At 41.0% G+C, this 17,875-nt stretch overlaps 1 protein-coding gene across 1 annotated transcript; it reads left to right on the top strand.

Moving 5' to 3' along the window:
• The first annotated feature begins 8,969 nt into the window (after positions 1-8,969).
• Positions 8,970-13,380, top strand: LOC115591020 (potassium voltage-gated channel subfamily V member 2-like). The gene is made up of 2 exons (XM_030432596.1): positions 8,970-10,449; positions 12,007-13,380. The coding sequence occupies exons 1-2, from the start codon at positions 9,193-9,195 to the stop codon at positions 12,313-12,315; spliced, it is 1,566 nt and encodes a 521-aa protein (XP_030288456.1). The 5' UTR covers positions 8,970-9,192; the 3' UTR covers positions 12,316-13,380.
• Positions 13,381-17,875: the final 4,495 nt, after the last annotated feature.

The following is a 17,875-nucleotide window of genomic DNA, read 5'->3' as shown; positions in this document are numbered from 1 at the left end:
GATGATTTTCTAATTGAATTTCTGTTTATGTTGACATGCAAAGACATCAACACTTATTGAATAGTGTCCATTTAGATTTTGTCATACCTTTTGATGACTTAATGTAGTTTTATATAACTACTAAAATTACGTCTGTTTAAATTCTAACTCTTAAAAAGCATACCGTATGTCAGTATGTCGGCCAAATGTGTCCCTGCTCCAACATAATACTTGGTTCAATGAAAAGTCTGACGCAAACCTTTTACATACTTTTTCACCTATCAACTGTAGATAAAAACATAAATACATTACTCATGTAAATCCAACTAAACCTGACGCTCTATTTTGAATTATTATCAGTTCTCACTGTGGACAGTGCATAATGACATATGCAAACTATGGTGACAATTCAGCACATGGTGCTCAAGTGCATTCTAATAACCCTATGGAATAAATAAAGTAGATCACTTGATTTACATGTGCAGCATAGCTCTATGAACGGCAATGTCAGTCAGTCAGCTGGTCCTCCACACTGAAATATCTTTGTCTGGTTGTGATAAAATCTGTTACCCAGAGAATGAATTCTAACTTGATCTCCTGACTTTTTCATGCAAATTGTTATTTGCCCAATACCTTGGTTAAAGACCAGACACCCACACAGCTAACATCCTTGCTCAAAGTCTCAGCTCTACTTGTGTTTTGTGCTAATTAGCTAATATAAGCATGCAAACACAAAAAAGGTCAAATGTGTACATATAGGCAATATCGCAGCTAAATATTGGAATATGTTAGCATTGCAAATTAGTTATGCGGCTCCAGGGGAAACTGCATGTCACTAAATAAATTGCCTCCAGTGATGTCACTCAGTAGCTTAACTGCATTGTAGGTAATTTAAGGCCCAAGGTTTTTAGTAGAATTAAAAGGGAGATATCTCTGGTTCTGCTGTATTAATTTTGATGCAAATTTTCATAATAAGTCAAACAGCGTCAGAGAAGTGCAATGGTAGACGAGTGGACTGCTTTTCAAAACCTGCCTCCTACATTACCCACAATGCAACTTAGCCACTGAATGAAATGACTGGAGACAGTTTATCAGATAACATGCATCTTCCTCCGGAGCCACGGAAAGGCTGTATACTACTTATTTCACATATGCAGTAGTACTCCTGTAGACCTGTTAACACACTTTAGCGAAAAAATATGGCGGAGTTACCCTTTAAACATTTTACACTAACAGGAAATGATGTAATACTTCCGCCGTTCAATCTAGAGCTGCAACTTTAACCTGCAACTGTCAATTCAATTTAAAGACATTGAATATCTTTTCAAAAATGTCTTTGGAGTCATTTGACCAGCATCCAGAATTTGTTTTGTTTAAGGTTTTTTTTTCCATCTGCTTTTCAGCCCTGTTCATTGTATTGCCATCTGTTACTTTTCAACCTCAGAACATACAATACACTCAAACCCTGGTTGTAATTATCAATAAGAGCTAAATCTATTGAATAAAACTTTTTCCACAGCAACAACATAGGAGTTAGTGCTTCTATAGGGTATCTTTTTAGTCCACTGTGGAACTGAAGGGTCACTCAGCTCAGTCCAACAAGCCTGCAAGTTTCATTATGAAACTTTTCTCTTCTTGGCTGATGGCACTATAAGAAGTCAGGGGGTGGGGCGCCCATCAGCTCAGTTGGTAGATTGGGCGTCCCATGCACAGAGGCTTTGTCCTCGCCGGCTTTAAGTCCTGGCCTTTGGGGCCCTTTGCTGCGTGTCACCTTCCCCTCTCTGTCATCCTGTTTCCTGTCATCTCTGAAGCTGTCCTATCAATAAAGCCATACAAAGGCCAAAAAAAAAAAAAAAGAAGTCTTCTTTAAGCAGCTGGAGTTCATGGCATAATTCCAATAAAACTTTAAGTGTCAACCTGTTAATTTCATAGTTTTTGTTTTTTAAAGCACTCTGTGGATTGTCTCCCTCTTATTTATCTGACATTTTAATTCCCTGCACCTCATCGAGACCACTCATGGCCCTCTGACCAGTCATTTCTGGTCACCCCTCGGATTCAATGAAAGCTCAAGCGTGTCCTCGATTTCTCTGTTGTGGGTCCCAGCCTGTGGAACAAACCACCCCATCACATCAGATCTGCCACAGCTCAGCTCAGGACCTCCCTTCTTTGGCTTTTAATTATTCTTAAACTGCTACTTAATGCGCTCTCATAATAGCTGTTTTTGCTTGTTTTTAAAGGGATTTTATCCTGAACGTATGCCCAATCCTCTATTGTCTGCTCTGTTGACCTTATTTTCTTTTGTTTCTGTTTGTAAAGCACTTAAGTCAACTCATGTTGTTTTAAAGGTGCTGTAGAAATATACTTGACTTGACTGGACAGAGTTTCATCTCAATCAGGTAGTAACTTGAGTAGATCATAAGTTTGGTGTGCAAAGTTGAACAAAAGGTAATCATGTGTATGTTTTATCTCCCTTTAGAGTTTGGGATTGTATTAATGTTTTGATTTTTGTTGTGAAATGTTTTCTACATTTATTCTCATCATCACACCCTGAACCCTGGTCGTAGCCTTTTCTTATCTGATCATGACTCATTTTGTTGCAAGCTGCTACCACTCCCTGTTCATCCCGTCTGTTTTGTAGCCAACGTTGCCGTTTCATGATATTTCCTTGTTTCCTTTTCTGACATCTCAAGGTCACTTCATTTCACTTCATAGAACAACCCTTAAATGAGCTTTGCTTTGTGTCACTTTCTTTTCTCAGAAACCAAAACCAATAACTGATGAGGAAATCAACAACTTTTTGTCCAATGTAAACAGCAATTTTTTGCAAAAAAATCTATGAGTTTGTAAACACATGTACTTTTAGGATATAGAGAAGTTGAATTGATGATTGCTGTCACTTCTTAATGCTTAAACAACTGAACAGAAACAAAATAAACAGTTTTATACCAGCTGGTGCCTCTTGTGGTATAAATGAAAGCGAGGGATGAAGATGATGACCAACAGTGTACATAATGGGTCTTTATTGTTACTGGGATTTGTTATCAGAAGAATCTGACGTCAAACATTTTATGTTTCTTGGTGCAGCTTTATCATAATCACACATTGAAAATACAGTTGATAAATATAGTGGATGTAGCTTTACAGCACCCGTTTTATATTCTTGAGACTCAAGTCAAATTTGTAGATCGTAAAAAGTCCAATTTAACAGAAGAACATTCCTTAGTGAAACAAGAGTGTCCTTTAAGCCTGTGGCAGACAGAAGCATGTTTGATATGTGTCTGATCAGGTCAGAGCTGTCATCTGATATTGACAATATTAATGAGTTCATAATACAAACTCAGAAATAATTTATTTTTTCCAAAACTGAATAGACACGCTGTTCTCAGAGGAAAATAAGGTCCCCACAACGAAATTAAAAAATGCAAACAAAGTTGTGTTTTCCTTTAAGGTCAGTTTGTTTATTCAGTTTATTCAGTCATGAAATCAAAGACAATTTGTTAATCCGGTTTATTAAGGCATAAAAAGATAGTCAATGTTTGATTTCATGCAAATTGTTATTTGCCCAATACTTTGGTTAAAGTATAAACACCCACACAACTAACAACCTTCCTAAAGGATCAGCTCTACTTGTGTTTAGTGCTAATTAGCAAATATAAGCATGCAAACACAAAAAAAGGTCAAATGTGTACATATAGGCAATATCACAGCTATCGGAATATGTTAGCATTGCAAATTAGTTTACAGTCAAATAATGGTCATCCACCCTCAGATAAGAACCAGTTTTAGAGCACTTGAAGGATACCGCCATCAAATTAAGACATTTAAGTGTGTTCACAGGTCTTTGGGAGAACTGCTCTATACAACATGTGAAAATAGTAGTATAAAGCATTATGAGGCTCCAGGGGAAACTGTATGTCGCGAAATAAATTGCCTCCAGTGATGCCACATAGTAGCCTAACTGCATTGTGGGTAATGTAGGCACAAGGTTTTGAAAAGTGAGTTGCTATGACGACCAGTACTACTAAGCGAGGAGAGGCTGCGCTGAGCCGCCGGTACCGGTCCTTCACGGCATGGCATCAACACAAACCATTCATCTGGTTCAGAAACAGGAAAAGAGAAACTAGAAGAAGACAGGCGCTCATAGGATGAAGTTAAGGTTTGTTATCATGATGTGGGAGGAGGAGGAGCTTTAATGATGAATCTTTAGCTATCTTAAGTGTTTGCTTTAGGAAAGGGCTCAAATAAAATGTATATATCACATGTGAAGTCATCAGATTGATTGACTGAAGTGACACCCGTTCTGGTGAATTAAAGTAGGTCCAGTTTGTTGGCATTATATTTGGGAGGGAGGGTGTGTTGTTAGGCAGATGTCTGACATGTCTGCTGTATCCTCATCCAGTGGGAGCTGCTGTTCCGTCATAGACCTCCTATGCTGCTAAATACTTGCTACGTAACATTACTTTAGGATTATTTTAGTGTGTCCTCAGTTTATAGGTCTGTAATGTGAAGTGTGCTAAACAACACTAATACATATTAGGCCTATTGTGGATTACTATGGACTATTGTGGCAGTGGATTATTGCTCTGAGTGGATTATTGTTAACTCTACTGAGTTAGTTGCGTCTTTATACCACGTTTATTAGAATATTTAATGTGACAATGTAATTTGAACAAATTTGTCTACATGCCTACAGTTTAGTTATGGTTTTTATGTATTATTTTGTTTTATTCAAAAGAATCATAATAACACAAATTAAAGTAAATTTAAAGTAAACTGTACTATATATGACCATTAGTTCTGCCCACAGAAGATAGGTTAAGACCATATCATCAGTTAGGCACAAGTAGTCTACTTTGTAATACCCTGCGAAATATACACAGAAATATTCCTTCAATATCACATAATGCTCATAAGTCATTTATCTTTTTTTATTACTCTAACAAGTGCAATGTGTTGAAAACTGCTTAAAAGTCAGAACTTTGAAATTGGGTGCTTTAAAGGGACACTGTGCTGAATATTACAATGTTTAATAGAAAAACAGATCATGAATTTCTGCATTAGTGTAACATAACTCAGTTATATAGTATGGATATTTGCTTAGGATCTATTTTGCTTGGTAACCTCAGGAGTTTCGTCTTTGCAGGAGCAGTTCTGAAATATTCTGGAGCCGCGGACCAGGAAGCAGCACAGCTGCCTCCAGCACCGCCGGACCAGGATGTTTAAGTTTAAAAATGTCTACAATTTAAAATAAACATTTTTGAGAAACACTGCATCATTTTGAGCTGTATTGAACTGTATTATCATGTATTCACCTGTAGAGGATCCACATTGTTTACCTTGTATTATCATGTTCTATCAGTTCAACTTGCTCGGGTGGGTCAATTTAAGATGTTTGATTTTAATTTGAGAGGTTTTCACTCTCTCTAGCCTGTTTTCCTCTTAAAATGTTTGTGGATGTCTTTGTGTATCACTAAAAGGGTTAGGAATCTATCTGTTACGACCCCCTAATGTAGCTCGTCCCCCAGAGGGCCCAACATAATCGAGTAGACAATACAGTCACGATAATCAGTCCATTTATTGAGCACAGACACTTTTAGTAACCCAAGAGGTTGGTGAGCCGGCCAAAAGGAAAAAACAAAAACGGAAGGGGAGCCACCCAGGTCAACCCAAAAAGGGTCGTAGGACCTGGGCTCTCCCCTCTAACCTAGGGTCACCCAAACTACCACTAAAGAAACAAAGCCGCGAAAACAGGGGCTGCCGGGCCCACCAAAACACACCGTAAGCTGAGGACACAAAACTGATACATTTTAGATCAGACAGCCGAAACTCAAGTTTCAGCTCAGGCTGGCAGCAGGAGAAGTGAGAGAGAGTCTGCCACCTTTCTCTCCCTCTTAATAGGTCCTCCCCCTGAATCAAATTAGGGCCACCTGGGAGGGAGCACAAAACAAAGGAACATTAGACCCTGGTCATATATATCACCTCCAGCAGGGGGGGAGCATGTAACACTATCCATCGTAGTTTGACAAAATAGGGGCCCCCAAACACCATCTTGCATAGGGCCCCCAAAAAGACAGAAACGGCCCTACCTGTAGACCTGTTAACACACTTTAATGAATAAAATATGGTGGAGTTACCCTTTCGACATTTTACACCAACAGGAAATGATGTAATACTTCCGCTGTTCATCTAGAGCTGCAACTTTAACCTGCAACTGTCAATTCAATTTAAAGACATTGAATATCTTTTCCAAAAATGTCTTTGGAGTCATTTGACCAGCATCCAGAATTAGTTTTGTTTAAGTTTTTTTCCAGCTGCTTTTCAGCCCTGTTCACTGTATTGCCGTCTGTTACTTTTCCATCTCTGAACATACAACACACTCAAACCCTGGTTGTAATTATCATTAAGAGCTGAATCTATTGAATAAAAACATTTTTCACAGCAACAAAATAGGAGTTCAATGCTTCTAACTACCTCCATAGGGTATCTTTTTAGTCCACTGTGTGCTTTGAACCATCCAAATCATTTGATGTGGAGCCCCAAAGGAAGTTGGAACTGAAGGATGGAGTAGACATGTCCCAAACCTCCCCCTGTCACTTCCACTACACCCTCCTTCAAGGCACACTTCACTTAGAGTTCAGGGGGAACACAAAGAGAAGTATAACCAAAAAAATACAAAAAAATAGGTAGGGGCTAATGTTTCATTAAAAATGACAATATCATGGACGACCACACAGAAATTTTACAAAAACATGTAACCATCAACCTACAGTTCTTAATTGTAATGTTGACTCACCCTTTTACATTGTCAACAACAATTTCCAATTAAATAATAAGCTGTAATATCAATTAACTAAAGTTAATCAAATTAAATTATCAAAAAATGTGTCAATATAGACTCTCAGTACTTTCTAGATCCCACAGTGATTCCTTCAAAGTGTGTGTTTTGACAGACCAACTGTCCAAAACCAAAAAGAAACAGTTTGCTGTGATAATCTCTCTATAAAAGCAAGAAAACTCTGTCTGTCTGTGTGTGTGTGTGTGTGTGTGTGTGTGTGTGTGTGTGTGTGTTCCTCAAATATCTCTGCGGATCAGGATCAGACTGACCTGAGACTTTCAACATGGCTGCTGCGTGGTTCAGTGGTGTGCAACTAAGCATTTGCTTGGACTGCAATGATAATGTGAATAAATTATTTCATAAATGCTTTACAAATTCTGCAAGCATTGTCCACCGGAGCCACCACAGTCACGTGCGCACCAGAGCCAATCACTGCACACCGTGGCCACGTGCGCACCAGAGCCAATCATCAATCAATCATGCAGAGCTCAAGCCCACAACATACCTGAAGAAACAAGCGGATTTATACCTGCAGCGGCGCGAGCTGGACCGGGATTTTGCCGGCGGTTTGGTCCTTTCTGTTCTGTTCTGTGCATCTAAATTGACTGTTGTGGATTAATGAGATTAAACGAGTCCGGACCGAGTCTGTTCGGGTCTGAGGAGATCCGGAGACGCGCGGACAACAAAGTGGAATCGGAATCTGTGGATGTTCATGTGTAGCTAGCCGCTAGCTAGCTGCTAGCGGCTAGCTACATGGCCCACCGCCCGAGGCGACGGACCGGACGCATCGGCATGTCAAAAACCGGACCTAGGGTAAATAATGTCCGCCACGCTTTTTCGCGAACATTGCCGTCACATTTGCTTTGTGTCTGGTGCAGGAAGAAACGATAAAAACGGGCTTTTGTCACGAAAGAGTCCATCAGCAAGTTTGGTTGTTGAGGAACAGGAAGTTGTGGGAGGGACCTAGGCGGATGATTGACAGGCAACGACGGTCGGTGTGTAGACAGCGATATTGAGAGTTGAGAGATTTGTGACATTTAGTGTGTTTGGAGTGTATAGTTAGTGTGTTATGTAGTGTTTGGTGTAGTGTGTTTAGTGTGTAGTAGAGTCGGTTTTTTGTTTAATAAGTCAGAATAATGAGGAGAAGCTGAATGTGGAGCAGGCAGTCCAGCTATTTATTCAGCTGGAAGGAGCTCAGGCAGACCTGAGCATTGCCTGCATTTAAATGTAAATAGTTACATATAACTTTGTACATTTTTTAAATGTATGCACAAATTTAGCAAACAACAATTTATATTTGCATTATAAGTAAAAAAAAAATGGTTTGTTAAACATATTTGTGGTTTTCACAGTAAAAAAATCTAACTTTTTCTACTCAGATTTTATGTTTTTTTGTGATTTTAGGTCCATTGTGTTAATACAGTATGTCGAAATGAAAAAAGAACTGTACTGTCACACATGTGAGGTTGTGCTGAAAATAATGACACCAAAAATAGTCAAAAACAGCCAATTATACCCTGGAATATCGGATTTCACAACAAACCTAAATATCCCTGACGTCCCACCTTCAAACACAGCCTCATTTGGCCATCCATGAAAAAGCTGCTTAACCTCCCACTTTTTTATAGGAATACACTTTTCTTACGGGCACTGCACTAGTATGGTTAAGTTACAATAGTTTGGTGTCAGCCAGAGCAATAATCCACTAAATATCATTATGGCCCGATCTGGCTCTCATGACAGCTTTAGGCTGCTACCTCAGTTGCCTCATCATGTGTTCTTTCTGCAAGTGTATTCTGCAACTCTGAGCAGTTTTACTTCCCCTTTAGGACTCAGAAGTATGAATGTAGAATCTATTTACAATAAGAGGTTACAGGAGTTATGAGGAAATGAAAGAAGATAAGAGTGGGAAAAAAACATAGCAAAGAGGAACAAGAACAATACTTCAGTTGGCCTTTTGTTTCGTCACTTCAAAATCCTTAAATCAACTTTATTTTCTAATCCCTCTTGCTCACCTATATTTACTACTACTTAAAGAAACTTGGAAAGGCACCAATGGGATTAAAGGGTTGATTTACCCTGCTGCTTGCCCTTGATCTCATCCTGCAGTCTGATTAATCAAATGCCTGTGCGTTGTCTGTTAGTGAGGGGAATCTCTTCCTCTCTCCATGACTCTCTGGACTACAATATCAGCCAGACCTGGGCCAGAAAAACAGGAAGAGCTGCTATTCATCGGGATAATAGTTCCTGCAGGACCAGACACACACTTTCTGGGCATACCATGTGACACTAGAATCATTTTCCTGGAGCATTTCCTGTTGGTGCTTTTTTTCTTTTTCTTCTATTTCATCGGCTTCCTGCCTTGAACTGCAGTTGCTATGGATTTAGAGAATGAGGAACTACTGAGATGTTTGCAAAACCGCCGCTCAACTGTTAACTGTCTGTCAAAAGGTGTAAAGGACAACAAAACTTTCCCATTTTCCCAGGAGAAATCAGTCAAAGCATGGAGATCTCTGGAGAATTTGGACAGTCCTGTCCCCAGAACAGAGGGCCCTAAAGCTGGATATGGAGCTGAAAGGCAACATCAGCACATCAATGTTAATATTGGGGGTAAGTTATTTCATATACCCAAACGGTGTGCCTTAAAATATCCTCAAACCCGAATAGGCTCATTAGCCCTCTGCAGTGACAAAACAAAACTCCTCATGCTGTGCGACGACTACTCAGTGCGAAAGAATGAGTTCTTCTTTGACCGTGACCCTTACTTCTTCCACCACATCTTCAACTTCTACACAACTGGGGTGCTGTGGATCATACGGGAAATGTGCCCCATCAACTTCGAGGAGGAGATCGCATACTGGGGCCTGAACTTAAAGGACACACCACTCTGCTGCTGGATGGTGTTCCAGGAGAAGGTCGATGAGCTGAGGGACAACCTGAAAGTGGAGAGGGAGCTGTTGGCTGAGATCGAGACGAAGTATGACAACGCACGTTTCAAGGACATGATGTTTGGAAATATGCGGAAAAATCTGTGGAACATTGTGGAGAATCCGTATTCGTCAATTCTAGCAAAGGCTTTCTGTGTGGTCTCCAACCTTTTTGTGCTCTTCTCCATCCTCGCAATGACTCTCAACACGGTCGAGGAACTCCAGGAGTATAGAATTAACAACAGGACCCACATGGAGTGGGTGGAGATGATCACCATTGTGTTCTTCACCTTTGAATATGTAATTCGCCTTGTCACCACTCCTAACATCGACATGTTTTTGAAGAGTGGACTCAATTTTGTGGACATGGTGGCAGTCATGCCTTATTTTGTCCAGATGGTCTTTGAAGTCTTTGGTGACACTGAGGAAACGAATGCACAGGAAGACCTCAGGGCCATGGCTCGGGTCAGCCAGGTCCTCAAAGTCATCAAGCTGCTGCGGATCTTTCGGATTTTGAAGCTGGCTCGACACTCAACAGGCATGAGAGCGTTTGGGTTCACTCTGCGGCAGTGTTACCAGCAGGCCTCTTGCATTCTCCTTTTCATTGCCATGGGAATCTTCACTTTCTCTGCTCTTCTTCACTCAGCCGAGCGGGAAACTGAGGGATCTCCTATCAGCAGTATCCCATATGCCTGGTGGTGGGCTGCGGTGAGTATCACTGGCTGAATGAGTCATTGTCTTGCTCTAGTGTCTTGACCTCAGGTTTAACCCTAATCCACAAACATCTGTCCCCTCACCTGTCTTCTACCTCTGCGTCATTCAAGTCATCACATCTCAAGTCAAGTCCCAGTTTTGCCTCAAGTCATTTCTGTCAAGTCAAGTCACGAGTCACATCAAAACAGACACTTGAGTCAACTCGAGTCCAGGTCACAAAGACTTGATTCAACATGTTTGTCATTACAGACAGCAACATTAAGCAACATTATCTTTGCCTAAAAATAACAGCTTGAAGATCATGTCGATGGTTCAGTGCCTTGTAATAGGTTGATAGTGTGTCTGTGTCAGTTTGCATCTACATTACGTTTGATAAGTTGTCAGTGGCTTTGCACTGTGGGGAGTGCCAAATGACACAAAACACATTCCTACAGTGCTTTTAGGACAACGTTAATAACTTGGTAAGAGAAGACAGACAGTTTAAAAGAATGCATGTCAAACTGGAGCGACCAGCTTTAAACATGGAAGGTTGCCTAAGACACTCCTTAGCACCCACTTACAATGCAGTATTGTCAGTTTAAGGACCATTCACACCTTCGCTCACTTTAGTCCCACACAGAGTTTAAAAGCCTGCAACTCCCCTCCAGTTAGTTAGAACTGAAGAAGCCTCCTGGATGAGAGGTGAAGCGTCTTCAAGCTACATGAATCACCTGCTGGGATTTTAACCCCAAGTGACAACATTTTATGACTCAATAGCGCTGAATTGGGCCACAACAACAAAAAATAAAAACCACGAGTCGCCCATTTTGAAAATTGCGGCTGCATGGGACTGCCTCATCTGCTTCAACCCGGTCTCAGAAAGTTCTCATCTTTGAATATTTCACATAGACAGCTGTTGTCCTTTGCTGATACTGATGCCTCAATATGACCTACAAATGCAAACGAGATCACGGGCAAGGAGATGAGTTAGTTATCCTTAATGCCTGTCATCAGGTCGAAATTGCTATTACCTAGCAACTGGATCGTTAAGCTGTGGACACATGTAAGCTAATATTGTGGTAAGAACTTCAAACTCAGAATGTCTATATTTACAACATGAATTAGGCAACAATATAAACCCAGAAATAAAAAAGAAATTCCACAACTGAATAAACAAGCTTTTCTCAGAGGAAAATAAGGTCCCAAGATCACTGTTTGAAGCTAGAAAGGTGGCAGGGTCCGCCACTTATAAACAAAGTAAAACAGTATGAATTGTGTTGTCCTTTAAGGTTTTTTTTTTATTCAGTTTATTTTGTCATGAAAACAAAGAGAGTTTGTTTCTCTGTTTTGTTCAGGCATAAAACTCCTCCATCTTTAAGTAATCAAAGGAAATGAAAGTAAATGGAACTCAAATCCTTCCAGTTATGCCAGTTTTACTGCATGTTATCTGGAAAGAGACAACTTATCTTGTGTTTGTAATCAGTATGAAGAATCTTCTCATGAATAAGACGCACTGATATCAGCACTGATAACACACTGAATAATATGGGACTGTTGACTTTTCTTTCTTAGGTCAGCATCTCCACTGTGGGCTACGGGGATGTGGTTCCCGTCACTATGCTAGGTCGCTTTGTGGCCTTCGGCTGTATCTCATTTGGAATCATCCTCAACGGCATGCCGATCTCTTTCCTCTTCAACAAGTTCTCTGATTACTACTCCAAGCTAAAAGCCCAGGAGTACAACACCATCTTACTGAAGCGGCGCTTTCTGCTAAACAAGCGCCTTCGCCGCAAACTGGACATATGTTTTCATCCCTCTGAGGAAGACAATAACACAGAGAGCGGCAGCCACTGTGAGCGCCCACACTTAAGTGAATATTAAAATGACTTATGATAATGTGTAGCTTGTCTTCAGCGTGAATGAGCTGCTCGGTAAACTTTCAACTGAGTTTTCACACATGACAATGTGTTTGCTTGACACACTGAATAGAAGTATGAGGAGGTTGTGAGATGAAAAACAGACAGGAAGAAGACACGGAGGGTATCTTTGCACAGATACGGTTACCATCACTCCTTTGTCTTCACCATGAATATGCTGCTCGGCAAAGTCTTCATGCATGACAATGTGTTTGCTTGACACACTGAATAGAAGTATGAGAAGGATGTGGAATAAAAAATAGACAGGAAGAAGCAGTGGAGGGTTAATTTGCACAGATACTGTTTCCATCACTGCTTTGTCTTCAGCGTGAATATGATGCTCTGTAAATTTTACACCTCTTCATGTGTGACAGTGTGTTTCCTTCACACATCAAATACAAGTACAAAGAGGATGTGGGGTAGAAAGGAAGAGGAAGTGGAGGGTTTCTTTGCACAGATACTGTTACCAGCACTCCTTCGCAGTGACCCCATCCATGACAGTAATGATAGTAAACGGCTGTGTGTGTTTATATATCAAACATTCACTTAGGGTCCATTTTGTTTACAGGCACTAATCGTTTAAGACCGCCAAGCATTAAGTTCAAGTGACCCTAAGAGACAGGGTGGATGCAATGTGAGTGTTTGGGCCTTATTCCTGACATCAGCATCGGTGCCTCCAAAGCTTTCGTCTGGGGTTTAACTGTCTGTCTGTTGGTGGGTCATGAAGGGTATAGGGTTAGGGTTAGTGTGTGTAAAGCCCCCGAAAAGTCAGTCAACATGTGGAAACAGCTGGACATTGAAAAGACATTTTGGTTGAAAGAAAAACCACAGGAGTTTGTCACATGGTGGGCGGTGATGAGGAACACCCCTTTTTGTTTTGTCAACATGTTTTCCTTTTGCATTGAATTGTTTTTATAAGTTATTTAAGTTAGCTTAACTCACTTGCCCTGTTATAACTGCTCTGTTTGAATATTTTGTCATGTTCTACATTGAGATGAATTAAACCTGAGCCCTGGACATCATCCCCTGACATCTGATGATTCATTCGTTATGCTGTGGGAGGAAACGCCCTGCTTGAGGTTTCCTCTGCACACTGTGTAAATACCATTTCCTGTGTTCTAAACTTTGCGTACTGGATGTTGCTGAAGAGGAGAACATCAATACCATTCTCACATCTTTGCATTGAGAATAAAGACACAACCCGCAGCCTGTTAGCTTAGCCAGCTAGCCTCTCCCTGTGATATAGTCTTGCCTTTGCATCTACACCCGCTATTTTTAATGCAATCGGGATCCTGAGGAATTTGAGGCAGCTCCAGATCAGCCCCAGACTCCCTTAGAAAAATAACAGTTTTGTGTGTTTCATAAACTTTAGTTGTTTAGGAGAATGCTGCAACACTGCTGTGAAGCTCCAGAAATGTTTTGTGGGCCCCGACTTTTCATGGGCGTGAGGGTGAATAAATAATAGCCGAGTATTCATTTTTGGGTGTATTTAACCTAAAGGTTAGATTTAATAAGTCCACATCCTTATCACATAATGTCATCATTTCAGCTGGAAGACTTCTGACCCAAGTCACATCACTCAAAGGACTGCAAAATGAAATATGGCTCAAGCCTACCTATGACACTAATAGAAAAATGGTGCAAACCAGAATAATAGAATTAAGACATACAAAAGTGTCTGAGCCATTATGCTGCAGCGCTCCTCTGGGAGCCATTCTCCAACTCTGTTAAACTGGAGGGTTAAAGCCCCTGTACGGAGTTTTTAACTGGATATAGAAAAGTCTCTGGTTTCTGCTGATGTGTCTCTGTTACCTACAACAGCAAATGAGCCCATCAGTGTGAAGATACGCTATTTCTAAGTAGTCTAATTCTATACCTCTGAAAGGCCTTGGTCGGGTCGGACCACTGACGAAATGATTTACGGCAGTCAGACCGGAACTGACGACACTCAGCATAGCTGTTTTGTTGCTACGCTAGCCAGTGCTAACCGAGCTAAAACTTTTGTCATGGCTGATAATGAGACAAGAAAAGAAAAAGAAATCGAACCGAAGACCAACGAAAGGCCAAGAGGGAATCCGATCGAGCTAGGGCTAAAACACGGATAAACATTGGCGATTCCTTCCAGAGATGGAGAGAGTTGCGGGGCTTGAAGGGAGGGTCGGATCCAGAATTCGCCCGATTCCTCCTAGACAGGTTTGTAAATTTTATTTCATTTCTGAAATGTAATGCGGGACGTAGTTTACAGCAATACATGTATTTATGTTGTTACAACAAAGCTGGCTAACGTTACCACTAGATTAGCTCTAGATACTACACTCGTGAAAACGACAACAAACGTCTTAGATCACGCATCCATTTCAGCTGTGTGCATCAGCCCAACCGACCTGCAACGATGCATCGGTAATATCCTCTGTCATTATAAATGATTCAGTTTCTTACTTAGAACAAAACATCCATCACAATCACTGTGACTTTGCTGTAACGCTAGCTCTGTAGCACCGTGGGTAATATATATAGCTGGGAAATTGCAGTGTAACAGCAGCATTACTTTGTTTCACCGGCGGCATATTATATTAAGTAGAAATACAAATAGACACATTACCTCGTCCATATGCAAGCTGCAGATAGCTGCTAAGAAAAAAAAAAAAAATAATTTCAAAACAAATCTACACGCGCTGGCCAGACAAACGTCTTCACGACAGTGGGCGCTAGAGCTCATGGGAAATGCAGTCTTCATTCCGGCAAAACACTACCGCTTTCGTCCAGCGGGGCCGCCAAAATCAACACTAAATGAAAAGTCTGTACAGGGGCTTTAAGTGACAATGACCTGAGAACCTGCTCTGATGCTTGACCCAAAATATCACAAGAACCGAGCATCACGGAGCCAAGTCCAATTTCTTTGTATAGCCTCAATCAGAAAAGCTTTAAGCGCCAACACACCAATTGTTCCAGCACCAAACAAACTCCGGGGAAGCCATGTCTATCCCTTGTCTCCATCTTATTACAGTCATTTCTTTGTGTGAACTTGCCTCTTTTCCACTTTTATTTCAAATTTGAATTTGAGGTGCAAATGCATGTGTTTGGTGAGGCGATAAAAAGAAAGTAGCAACACAACAAAGACTATTTTTGAACAGGCGGCACCAGGCGTGGTGCTGCTGGGTGTAAGATCAGACTGTGGATGGGACATGGCTTTAAAGCTGAAACAAGATTCTACAGTCATTTCTTTTTCAACCAGGCTTTACTTTTTAAGAGTACAACATGCAAGCACAAAGGTGATAAAGTTTGTTCATGCTGTAAGATGTTTGAAATGTCTCCGCTACGCCCTAAAGGTGCAATATACATCTGCCAAATTCAAACTCTAAATAGGGGGCAGCATGAAACAATAGCATTATATCTAATAGCCATTTTATTTCATAACTGCCATTTTCACTATAAATTATCTATATTTTACATGTATTTTACATTGCTATTTGTCAAAAAACTTACTTTAGTATACAATAATGGCAATAAGATTGGCCCAGATGTTGAACCTGCGTTAGATGTCTGCAAGACATCAAGATATTTAGCTGCCCTGCACATACATAAACATCCAAAAGAGTCCTAGCTTGACATTTAGATATTTAACATGTTTTGCACATAAGCAGACCTCCAAAAGGTTCCTCAGTCAGAAGTTCAAACATGTAACCGTGTTGCATGTCCACAGACGTCCAAGAGCTGTCCAAATCAGACGTTGCAATATTAAATCTGTTTTGACGTCCAGGTGGTTCATTAGCCAGATGTTTCAGTGTTTAACCTATGTTGTACTTCTATAGTCATCCAAGGCAGGTCCCAGTTAGACCTTCATATACCAAACCTGTTTTGAATGTCCACAGACATTTGCTGCGACCCCAGAGGTTGTATAAACATTTCTGTTGTATGTGCTTTAATTGCCTCTGCTTAAATACCCTGCTGTGACAGGGGTGTGTGCGTGTGATTGGTTGCAGGTGTGTTTGATTGGAGGTTGTCCAGGGAGCTCATTAGCTCCAGCCTCGAAGCCAGAAGTTTAATGGCCAGCTCTTCCCACTTTCTGTGGGCTCTCCTCTCTCAGCCAGGTGGCCAACTTGACTGTTTGTGTTCTAAAATAAAACCTTTAAAGGAGTCATCACCCGGAAATCGCAATTTCTCTCGTTAAATCATGCATATTGGTGTTGGACCTCTGTTGAAACTTGCCTGAAAAGCTGGAGTTTGAAAGTGGCTTATTTTTTTCGCTTTGGCTCTTTTTCCGAACAGGAATAGTGCACAATAGTGCGCGTTCCTAAAGCACGAGATTTTGACTCTGCTCCTGTGCTGACGTTACCACAGGAGGCTACTTGCATATGCATCGGCTCACAGCCGTCCTCAGCCAGAGTGAGCACGCCGAATCTGCTTATTTCTCTGTCATTTTCACGCCATACATCGTGACTGCCAGCATTAAAACTCAGGTCTTACATGTAAAACACGAGTGTGAAAAGTAAGAAGGAAAAAAAAAGAATTTACCATTCAGAGACATCGTGCTGTAAACGTGTCTCTTCCACCGTCTCTGCCTCTTCACTCTCCCGTTCGGTTTCCGACTCCGGTTCGTACATAAATGCCTGAATTCCGTAAGGTTCGTCATTTAGTGTGTGCGCCATGACAGGGGGCTGTTTATGTTTTGGAGTCTGTGTGCATGCAGGCTCGCCCCGCATTCCGTTTCTGTCCTTCCTGCAGCCAATCAACGCGCTCCTCATTACATATTAATACAATGCACATCCGGACCGGTCAAAACCTTGCGCATAATCTCGCGTGAGAAAGTCGCGGTATGAAAAAGGGTCAGAACAAGCACTATGTTTGATTTTCTTTTTTTTTTTCCTCTAATAAGTTTTAAGAATTGATCCAAAGCGATCCAAGAGGGACTGGATATGTAAAAAACCAGGTGATGACTCCTTTAAAAATGCTTCGCTGCTGCTGGTGGTGCTTGGGAGATGGGAAGAGGGGAGTCTCATCTGGGATCTGAGTGTCCATGAGGTGAGGTAGATGTGGTTCTAAAGCCTGGTCGTTTTACTGAAGTGTAATTCAACGCATACCCCCCAGTCTGATTTTACATGTATACATGTTTCCTCTTTTGTCTACAGTGTTCGTCAGCTGCAATGTGGCTCCAGTGCTACTTTGGTCTTCAGGTTTATAGCAGCTAAGCATACGTGTCTTTGTCCTCTTGTGAAATGTGGAAACACCAGATTTTCTACTGAGCCCTGAAGTGACAACAAAATGTGCAGTTTGTATCAGCAGCGTGGCTGATGACCCAGCGGAAAGCAAGAGAATGGTAGAACTGAATATTTACTTTTTTGCCCCAGCGGTACAGCATCTCACAATGACTCCCATGTTAACTGAACAGCGTGTAATAAACAGTGACGTAGGTTTCATTTTGTATCAAGGTCAAGCTTGAAATGAGTCAACAAATTATCTCGTGGAAAAAGATAAGACATTTTTCTCTCTCCACTATAAAGAACCGACATTTGGAAATGGGCATA

The sequence above is a fragment of the Sparus aurata genome, chromosome 11 (assembly GCF_900880675.1).
Source record: "Sparus aurata chromosome 11, fSpaAur1.1, whole genome shotgun sequence".
Classification (NCBI taxonomy): domain Eukaryota; kingdom Metazoa; phylum Chordata; class Actinopteri; order Spariformes; family Sparidae; genus Sparus; species Sparus aurata.
Note: the sequence above shows the minus strand (reverse complement) of the source record. Positions and strands in the feature narration are given on the sequence as shown.

Excerpts from the sequence above, each read along its gene's own strand:
- LOC115591020 (XM_030432596.1), top strand. The coding sequence starts at position 9,193 with ATGGATTTAGAGAATGAGGAACTACTGAGATGTTTGCAAAACCGCCGC. Across the intron at positions 10,450-12,006 it reads ATGCCTGGTGGTGGGCTGCG|GTCAGCATCTCCACTGTGGG; the intron begins GTGAGTATCACT and ends TTTCTTTCTTAG.